The 11,170-nt window shown below is 35.1% G+C and overlaps 1 protein-coding gene across 4 annotated transcripts in view; it reads left to right on the forward strand.

Annotated features, from left to right (window-relative positions):
* Positions 1–10,777, forward strand: part of LOC130558424 (gastrula zinc finger protein XlCGF57.1-like) — a 26,832-nt gene extending 16,055 nt beyond the window's left edge. The window contains exons 2-4 of one of the 4 annotated variants that reach the window (XM_057340800.1): positions 658–779; positions 7,863–7,901; positions 8,258–10,777. In XM_057340800.1, coding sequence (XP_057196783.1) covers positions 8,320–9,834 — 1,515 coding nt within the window. In that variant the 5' untranslated portion in view covers positions 658–779; positions 7,863–7,901; positions 8,258–8,319 and the 3' untranslated portion in view covers positions 9,835–10,777. Of the gene's footprint in view, positions 1–9; positions 294–657; positions 780–7,862 lie in introns of those variants that run through there. The other 3 variants (XM_057340797.1, XM_057340798.1, XM_057340796.1) reach the window with 3 other exon arrangements.
* Positions 10,778–11,170: the final 393 nt, after the last annotated feature.

An 11,170-nucleotide genomic window follows, 5' to 3' on the forward strand; every position in this document is an offset into this window, starting at 1 on the left:
AGACAAAGGAGGAGTCAGAAGATGAGAACGACGTCAAATACTGAATAAATATGTGTGTTTTTGAATAATCTGGGTTGTTGGCTTGTGGTGGAGTGAGGAGATCGTCTGACAACCCAAAGCTTTGTTACTCTTTTACATCTGATAAATAAACTTCAGTTTTTGAACTTAAAAGTTTCTCTTTGAATTCTGAACATGCAGGACTGCCTCAAAAGTCCAACATGAGCAATGGTCAAATTTCAAAAGTAAATCAAATAAATATAGCGGAAATTTTAAGGTGGACGTCTGTTTTTAATGTAAGTGCCAATAAATGAATTTCTCATGACTATGTTTTTATCAATGCTCACGTGTAGGTTGTTGTTAATACGTCATAGGTCAAAGAGCATACGGTTCACATGACCATAAAACATGGCAGACTCAGTATGTCGAAATGTATTCATACTACTCCCACTCATACTATATAGAACGTAGTGTTTAAACGGCCGATTAGTAGGTACTTATTCAAATTCAGTACGTACTGTCACAGTATGCGATTTCAGACGCAGCCCTCGTCTTATTTATAAATCCTAAAATTTTGATTCATCTACAATAAAAAAAATTGGAACACTTTTTTTATTAACTTGCTTAAAGTATTTAACGTGAAAATGTTTTTTTTGGCAGGTCTGTTCTACATACAACAAAGATGTTCAGTGCAACAGTTTTGTAAAAAAATAGAATGTCAAAAAGGAGGAGTGATCCAGACCCATGCAGAATGAAACATGAAGATATTGAGGAACAAAGAGGTTGGTGTCCATTCTTGATTCTTCAGTAATGATTGGTAAGGCAGTTCATGAGGTTTTGCTGTTTAAATCTAGATCAGTTAAGTAAAAAAAAAAAAAGGAAAATAGACCTACAGTTGAGTTCAAAAGTTTACATCACCCTTGCAGAATCTGGAAAATGATGTACATTTGGGAAAAATAAGAGGAATTTTGTGAATTAAGGTTTATTTTGAACTTAGTCCTGTATGGGATCAGAATCCCGCCACAAGTATTGCGGGCATATTTAAAAATATAATAAGCGTAAATCAAAAATTAAAACCGTGAGTCAGAACATTAAACGCATTTTAAATTATATTGCACAAAATTAATACATAAAGACAAAGTTCGCACACAAATCGCACACAAAATAATGTTTTTCCTTGGTTGTTATACTCTTTTTTTTGGTTGTTCTCAATAAAGACATGAAAGATCAAAAAAATGTTGTGTTATTATTTTAGACACATTATGTTTGTCAATACCCTTGACTTAGATGAAGATCAGATCACATTTTATGACAAATTTATTCAGAAAACCATGAAATTCCAAAAGGTTCACATACTTTTTCTTGCCACTGTATGTGATTATCTGATTCAGTTCTTTACTAACACAAGAAATGTTTTGATACATTTAAATCTTTAGAGTAGAATTCATTTATAAGATTTTTTATTGAAGTTGCAGCAAAAATGAACCATCCCACTTCTTTAATACTACAGACCCAAATTAAAGACAATTTATTTTACATTTCAGAAAATACAGCAATGTTAGTTTAATGAACAGACAAGAATAAAATTAAAGTAGGCCTACTATTTTATTCATTGGCTTGTAATCTTAGACTTTTGTGAGATTAATCTTAGACTTTTGTGAGATGAGTACAAAAGAGAAAAGGGTCAATTAAGTGACATTTGTTTAGTTATATTTATTATTTCTACTTTTTAGTCACAAAGTTCTTAAATTTCAGAGTTGTTTAGGTGAGAGAAGATCCTGTAATTTAATGAAGCTTTGAGAACTGCATTTAGGGAAATTGTAACGTTCGATAATTTGTCTTATGAAAATAAAATTTGTTATTATGAAAAAATGTGCATTGAAGAAAAGTAAAAATATGGCTTTATATACAGTATATACTGTCAATTATAGGGTGTGGATAGAAAATCGGAATTGGCAGGTTTCACCAGAATCGGCCAAGAAAATTGCAATAGGTGCATTCTACTACAAACCAATATTATAGACAAACAATGTGGAAAGAACATTAAACACAGAAAATAAATAAATATCTGTATACTTAAACATCAAGAGAACAGCTGTAGGCTATATAACAAACAGAGACTTAGGGCGTTTTCAGATTGGGCTCGTTTGCTGCGGTCCGAACTTGAGTGCGATTGTTCCTGGCACCCCAAAGTGGTTAAGTTAAGGCCTGATCCGTCCGAAAATCATAACCAATCAGAGGTGGACGAAGTACACAACTTCCTTACTTGAGTGAAAGTACAGATACTACTGGTCAAATATTACTCCACTACAAGTAAAAGTTGTAAAGACAGATTCTTACTTGAGTAAAAGTACAGAAGTACGTGCTTTTAAAAGTACTCAAGTATTAAAAGTAAATTTCCTTTATGTCAGTTGTGCATTGTTTTATTGTCGTATACCTTGTGCCTCTGAAGCACCCTACTGAATACACCGAGTAGCTCACAGAATCAGTGGTATTAAAGGAGTAGTCCACTTCAAAATTTGCCCCCATTGACTTTCCATAGTAGTTTTTATTCCTACTATGGAAAGTCAATGGGGGCAAATTTTGCAGTGAGCTACTCCTTTAAGAGCTTTATATGTTTAGCACACATATGTTTAGTTTAGATATAATCCTGTATGATCATTTAGCCTATTATCCTCATTAGCCCCCTAGGCCTATATGTATTTATGAGCAGTGTTCTTTTATTTTGTATATTCCCTTTACCAGTTTTAGCAGCAATTTACCAGTAAGTAGTAAGGTTCTTGTAAATAGTAAAGTGTAGAAGCCATGTGTTTGTTGGACTTATTACCATAATTTAACTACAAACATAAACTATAGCTAGTATAATAATGAATATAATGAAACTATGGTATGTTTAGTTGCTGTGGTTTTACTAAAGATTATTAATTGGAGTATGGTTCCTATATTTAGAAAATGGTAAATTTGTGGATACTGTGGTTTTAATGCAAATACCATCCCTGCTGAAAAAAAACAATGAATTTTTTAATTAGAATGAGATTTTTAAATTAAATTCCTCTTTGTAGTGTGTTTTGGGTTTTATTCCAATAGGATTTACCATCCCATCAATAGAATCCATCACATACAAGTAGACAACAAGTATCCATAGTACAATTCCCATTATAACCATTAAATCCATTACATTTTATGTTGTATTTTGGGCAGGGTTCTATTGTTTTTATTTCAACAGGAATACTTCAACTATAGTTACTTCAGTAAAAACATCATTCATTTTCCAAATCGCTTTAAATGATATAGCAGCAGATCAGAAGTTAACACGCACGTGTAGCTCAAGGTGTATGTGATGCTTATTTACCGTTTAGCCGTTATGCCGATCATTTTCATGACAATGTTTCAACGATCTTTGACTGATCGTAACCCACAGATGATTACACCACACTTTAACATGTGCCTTTTTCCTCTTTTAATGTTCTATTTGCCTTTTCAGAGCGCTATCAACGATGTAGCAGCGCCTACGTTTACATTAGTTTAGCGGGGAAGATCCCAGAGTTGCCAGATTTGCGTTAAAAAAATCTGCCAAATGGCCATTCAAAGCTTGCCGGAAAACCGCGAGCTTAGAAAAACTGAAATACTTGGCAACAGTAAAAGGTCCTGGCAGATCGCAAGCCAGATAAATTGTGCACACAGGAAACCCCGCTGCATAGAAACCATTTTCTACTTTTGGACCTTTTTATAAATGTAGTGGAGTAAAAAGTATGATATTTGTCTTTCAAATGTAGTCAAGTTAAAGTACAAGTACTCAGAAAAAATAATACTCAAGTAAAGTACAGATACTCAAAAAGTGTACTTAAGTACAGTACTCAGGCAAATTTACTTCGTTACTGTCCACCTCTGCTAACCAAATGCTCTGACACGCTAGACTGCGACTAAATGGTCTCATTTTGCAACTATTTTTCCTGCCAGTGCGACAAGTTTTTCTTAATGGTCGCACCGGTGCGACTGTCAAACTGATCAATATATAATTTTTGCGTATTATAAATTTAATGCGCAGAAATGTTATATTGCGCAAGCTGCGCATTCAGTCACTCATTTTCGTCTCCCCTCCTTCAACCATTCACTTATCTATCAGTGCCCGTATGGGATTCCTTTTGTGCCAATAAAAATGAACGCAAACTTTTAAAAAACGAACAAAAATATACAATGAGAAAGAAAAAAACACTTTGATAATGAAAACATAAACTCAGTTGCAAGAATGTGACATATTTTCAAATAAACTGCATTTTTCTTAACAATTTTCTAAGTTTCGTTTTTGCAAATAATAGTTTTGAAATCCTGTAGATTTTTCATTTGCGCTTTCCGAGTTTTCGTTTAGCTTCTCAATTTGTCGTTCGCCTTTCTGGCACAAACTCACGTGTGGGCGGGATTATGGCCACTTTACTCTCATTGGTTAGTGAGATTTGGATTGACAGCTCCCTGACCAGGAAGCGAACTGAAGACAGTGCAGCGGATTAGAGAGCAATCTGTTTCGGTTTTCGTATAGTATTGTTTTAGTGTTTGTACTTAAATTACTTTCTTATTTTGTAGTATATTAGCAGGGTTGCCAACTTTCACCCACTTAAAAGTGGACACGCTTCCAGGCTCTATCACGCGTAACAACAAGCCAACGTCGAGAAAACAGGATAGATTGCCATATTCACATGCAACTTTACGTGGGTTTAGAGGCCGTCAAGACAGCAGTCTATAATTTATATTTCAATGATATCAGGAAAACGAGATGCCTAGTGAGTTTTGAGGAGATATACAATAAAGTGTTATGCTTCCAGTTCATATTTCTAATTTATAGATTATAATCGTGGTGGCATTTTATGTATCGTTTCTATCTTTAAATAGAGACTGCATTTATTTATTTATTTATTTATTCATTTATTTATTAGATATTATTTATTATAATGATCTTGCTTGGTCTATAAACACCATGCACTGTGCTGTGTTTTACCTTTCTGTGTTTTTCTTATTTGCTCCTGTAAAGCTGCTTTGGAACAATGCACATTGTGAAAAGCGCTATATAAATAAAATTGAATTGAATTGAATTGAATTAAATGTTTGTTTATAGTTTAAGAAGTCTCTCTTCTGCTTTTCTTTAACCTGTTTTTTGTAGGTGTGTAAATACATAATGAAATAGTTTGCAAGAGACAGACTAAATGAATAAAACATTCTGAAGGCCTCTAATTGTGTCACCTTATGAATTTGTTTTGTTGTAGCGTTTAAAAAACAAATGTCATTTGAATGTATTGGTAGTGTTTTATGAGGTGTACTTTCTGTGAATGTAAAGAAAGGGGTATAATGCTGTACATTCACCATGAGTTTAAAAAGAATGATACAATACTTAACTAATAAGTGGACTTAATTATTTAAAAGGAGACTGTATGCAAGAGCGACATCGTCATCCTCCTCCTCAGCTGGACACAAGTCACCCTCAGGTACATTTATGTAACCGAGATAATAAAATCGCTAAAAGTTTCTCTGTACAGTAACTATGCAGCAATGTTTTCATTTAGCACGTTAATTTCTCACAACCCAATAATCTGTAACGTGTCTTTATTGGATGTTATAATGCAAGTTGTTCGTTCCTTTTTAAGAAAATTATCTTAATAGGCCATAAAATAATACCTGACAAAAAAATATAAAGCACACAATGAACGCGCTTAGTAAAGACAGAATTGCTACTGTACAGGAATAAAACTTTAGTGATTTTCTTTATTATCTGAATTACATTCATTTACCTGAGGATGGGGAGGACGCTTGGATCCACACCACGCATGACTTACCTACTTCAAATACCAATTACTAATATACTAACTAAATAAGAAAGTAGTTTTAAGTACAAACAATAAAGATAACAGCGTGCAGATCGTTCTCTAAGATTCGTTGCACTGTACTGTCTTCAGTATCGACTTCCTTGTCAGGGAGCTGTCAATCAAAAACTCACTAGCCAATCAGCGTAAAGCGGCCATAAGTCCTGCCTACACGTGAGATTTGTGCCAGAAAGGCGAACGAAAAATTGAGACGCGTAAACGAAAACTCGGAAAGCGCAAATGAAAAATCTAGCAGCGAATTCAAAACTATTATTTGCAAAAACGAAACTTAGAAAATTGTTAAGAAAAATAGCAGTTTATTTGAAAATTCTTGCAACTCATGAGTTTATTGTTTTCATTATCAAAGTGTTTTTTTTCTTTCTCATTGTATATTTTTGTTCGTTTTTTAAAAGTTTGCGTTCATTTTTATTGGCACAAAAGGAATCCCATAGCCCCGCCCCCAAAGACGTAATTCGCGGGTTACGGGTAAGAGGCGAAGGACCGAAAGAGCAGACGAGTGAAGCGCTCAGTCTTGTAACTTAAATAAATATGCAGAATACAAGAATTTCCCCTGCTAAGGTACAAAACAGCAAAGACAACGAAATGTGTTGCAAGTATTGTATGCATGTGAAGCTAATGCAGGAAACATGTGTCTAAGCTTATGCACTAAACTATTGTATAAAGATCTCTAACAATACTGCAAAGCATACAAAATGTTATACATCAAGCTAAATACTATTTATTTGTAAGTCGCTATTGATAGAAGCCAAACGTGTATCAATGCAGCTTTCATGAAGAATAATCACTAAAAGCCTTCAGGTCTCGTGGGTTTGTTTGAGATATGCGCGCCCAGAGAGTCAGAGTACAAAATACTAAACAGAGTTCTCTTTCACGCCTTCTTACTCTGAAACGGACATATTAACACAAAATAACCTAAAAATTTCCATATTAACAAGAAACCTTGTAAAGGTATTCAGTTTGTTTCGTGACCAAACAGTTGGGAAACAAAACACGTGTTCCAGTATATTGCGCGAGCTCTTAAAGGGGCAGCAGCATAATAAAGATCTCTGTTTATAATGTTCATCAAACAACAACGGACGGGCCCAAAAACACTCACTGATATTAAAGGAATTGTGTTCTCTTATAGGAGTCGTTCACAACAAATAAAGGAAGAAAGTAGCTTTAAGAAAGATGTGCTTTAAATATGGTAAAGTGTTGAAAGAGAGTTTACATATACAATAAAAATAATTCAATCATAAACAATGATTTGTATTAATTTCTAATTGATTTATTAATGTATTAAACACATTTTAATGAAGTTTTAGTGATTCTTTTTTCTTACCTCACCCCACGACTCGGGTGCTATCAAATTAAGGGCTGGTGCCACCAACTGAATAACTTGGTGCCACCTCTCTCAAGTGCTAGTCTAGAGCCCTGCTTTCTTGTAGAATTGTGCTTCAAATAAAGAACTTTATGTTGACCAGATTGTTAGTTAATCATTTACAAGTCAATATTGCCTATATTGACAGCGATTTAAAAAAAAAGTGAACTTGTAAAACTGCGGTGTTAAATGCGATGCGGTCGAAAATTTGGGTGCACCTAACTTTTGTGCTGGTGCACCTAAGAAAAAAAGTTAGGCGCACCAGTGCAACCAGTGCAAAAAGTTAGTCTAGAGCCCTGCAACTATATAAAAATTGCACATAGGCAGAGATGTATTCCTTATTTATCAATCATGTATTAAAATTGTATTTAAAACACGAAATGGTAAATTGATATAATAAATTAGTTTTTAATTTCCTGTCGTGTCACGTACCACCGGGGTCTCTTCAAGTACCTCTAGTGTGAAAACCACTGCATCGTGTCCTGATCACACTGTCGGGGCTTATTTCTGCGATAACAGCCAGTTGCTTGTACAGTATCCCGCTTATTACACGGCTACTTGCCACATGAGAAAAGACTGGATATGAGATGTGAATTTGAAATATTTTTCTTGCTAATTTTTACCGAATGCAGACCTTCAGTGAGGAAAAGCCATTTACTTTCCGTTTTAAGGTAAGAAACGACGTTTTAATGTCACGAACAGGCAATATGGTTTAATAATTTGTAAATATAATGTCATATATGTTATTAAATTTTTTTTTGTGAAATATTCAACTGTACCTGTCAAAATGATTTGCAGCATCCTGCTTACTGTGTGTTATTAGTTTTGAGCGGTTGTTATCTGGAAATAACGAACCTGCAAATGTTGCGACATTTGAATCAAGCATTCCAACGAGCCGAGAAGTATAGCACGTATCTAATATTTTGTTATTATTTTATGTTTGTTATATGGAAATGACATAAGAAAATCAAAAACATCAGAATGTAATCTATAATATTAAAAACATCGTTCTTTTGATGCATTTCAGATTTGTTGAAGGATGAAAGTGATGAACTGAATGAAGTGAAGAAGAAACATCTGAATCCTGAAATGCTAGAAATGGCCTCTAGTAGTTTGCAGGAACAGAAGATTTTCTTTCCGAAAAGAAATAAAAAAACAGAATCAGGCACGTCTTTCAACTGTCCTCAGTGTGGAAAGAGTTTTAAACATAAACATCATCTTGAGGGGCACATGAGAATTCACACTGGAGAGCGCCCATACACATGTCCTCAGTGTGGAAAAAGTTTCACACACAAACATCATCTTGTGGTGCACATAAAAATTCACACTGGAGTGCAGCCATACTCATGTCCTCAGTGTGGAAAGAGTTTTATACGAAAATCAAGCCTTCAAGGGCACATGAGAATTCACACTGGAGAGCGCCCATACACATGTCCCCAGTGTGGAAAGAGTGTCAAACACAAATCAACGCTTGACAGTCACATGAGAATTCACACTGGAGAGCGCCCATACACATGTCCCCAGTGTGGAAAGAGTGTCAAACACAAATCAACGCTTGACAGTCACATGACAATTCACACTGGAGAGTGCCCATACACATGTCCCCAGTGTGGAAAGAGTGTCAAACACAAATCAACGCTTGACAGTCACATGAAAATTCACACTGGAGAGCGTCCATATACATGTTTTCAATGTGGAAAGAGTTTTAGACTGAAAAGTTGTCTTGAAGTACACATGAGAATTCACACTGAAGAGCGCCCATACATATGTCCTCAGTGTGGAAAGAGTTTCAAACACAAACAGAATCTTGTAGTGCACGTGAGAATTCACAGTGGAGAGTGCCCTTACGCATGTCTCCAGTGTGGAAAGAGTTTTAAACACAAAGCAACTCGTGAGGTACACAAGAGAATTCACACTGAAGAGCGCCCATACGCATGTCTTCAGTGTGAAAAGAATTTCGAACGGAAATCAAGTCTTGACAGTCACATGAGAATTCACACTGAAGAGCGCCCATACACATGTCCTCAGTGTGGAAAGAGTTTCACACTCAAACAAAATCTTGTGGTGCACATAAAAATCCACACTGGAGAGCATCCATTCTCATGTCCTCAGTGTGGAAAGAGTTTTATACGAAAATCAAGTCTTCATGGGCACATGAGCATTCACACCGGAGAGCATCCATATTCATGTCTTCAGTGTGGAAAGGGATTTGTACAGAAATCAAATCTTGAGGCACATAAGAACATTCACACTGGAGTGCGCCCTTACACATGTCCTCAGTGTGGAAAGAGTTTCATACAAAAATCTAATCTTAAAATACATGTGAAAATTCACACTGGAGAGCATCCATATTCATGTCTTCAGTGTGGAAAGGGATTTGTACAGAAATCAAGTCTTGAAGCACATATGAGAATTCACACTGGAGCGCGCCCACACACATGTCCTCAGTGTAGAAAGAGTTTTAAACATAAACATCATCTTGAGGGACACACGAAAAGTCACACTGGAGAGCACCCATACACATGTCCGCAGTGTGGAAAGAGTTTCATACAAAAATCTAGTCTTGACTGGCATATAAGAAATCACACTAGAGAACGCCTATAAGCATGTTGGAAAGGGATTCCAACAGGCACTGTCAAAGAGACCCTGTGACTAGAGACTTTTAATATGCCATATGAACTGAAACCTGCACTACATCACATGTACACATATTACATACATTTCTGTTTATGCGCAAAAAAACATCAATTAACGTAGAAATGTTAATAATTCCATGTGTGTATGCCTTTTGATGATGTGTTGTTCTATTAATACAAGTGTACAAATCAATGTTGACAAAATGGTTTATTTTTATGCTACATTCAGCTAATGAGACAAAGACCCATTGAACACAGGTTGATATATTTATTTGTTTTGAGGTTTACATATATCGAATACACAAGCAAACAGTTTGTACTGTACTTACGTAATGGGTCGTCTTTCCATGCTATACGGTCAAAACCGGGACTATATAAATGTCATCATTTAACTCTCCCCTTCCATTAAAAGGCGTAGTTCAACTGTTTAGTTCAATGGGGGAATGTGTTTGGTGTAATGTTACTTTTTGTATTGAAAATGTTTAATTTTGCATCATCTGTAATACCTACAGTATTTGCTTAAAATGTTTATGCAATGCTAAAACACAACTTTTTGTTGCTTCTATTCCCGGAATTATCATGCATTCAAATGACCCCTTTTATAGTAGGTTTAGTCCTATTAAAGGAATAGTTCAACCAAAAATTAAAAAGGTTGTTCCAAACCTGTATAAATGTCTTTGTTCTACTGAACACAAAGGAAGATATTTGGAAGAATTTCAGTAACCAAACAGAACTCATCCCTCATTTACTGCCGTAGCAGATAAAAAAAACTATTGTACTATAATACTATTGGAGTCAGTAGGGGATGAGATCTGTTTGGTTACTAGCTAGTCCTATACCTGTGAAGTTTAAAGACAGCACCACCTAGCATTCATAAGATTTTTTTAAATAAAATTGATTATAACTCTTTATCTGAAATTCATTTTCTGAAGGTCATTATTCACACTGGACGTCGATGTATCTGATGTCCACAAGATGTCCTCATCAATCATCCTCTGTGCTCTTCTTGTGATTTGCACTCGTGACTGTAGTATTTTCTTAATCGTTTGTGCGATTACTCCGTAAATTTGTGCATGTTTCAGCCTTTCTCTTATCTTAGCTTCTTAGGTTGATTGTTCTGACGCCTCTCCAGTGTTCGGCTCTCATTCTGAGAATATGTTTTAGTATATTGTTTTTATTTGAATTTTGATGACATACAAAATTAACTCGATCGGACACCCTCCCCCACCACATAGTACAACAATTTAACAAAAGAAAAAAAAACAATAATAAATAAATAAATAAGTAAACATATATATACATAC

This window comes from Triplophysa rosa, linkage group LG8, assembly GCF_024868665.1.
Source record: "Triplophysa rosa linkage group LG8, Trosa_1v2, whole genome shotgun sequence".
Lineage (NCBI taxonomy): Eukaryota > Metazoa > Chordata > Actinopteri > Cypriniformes > Nemacheilidae > Triplophysa > Triplophysa rosa.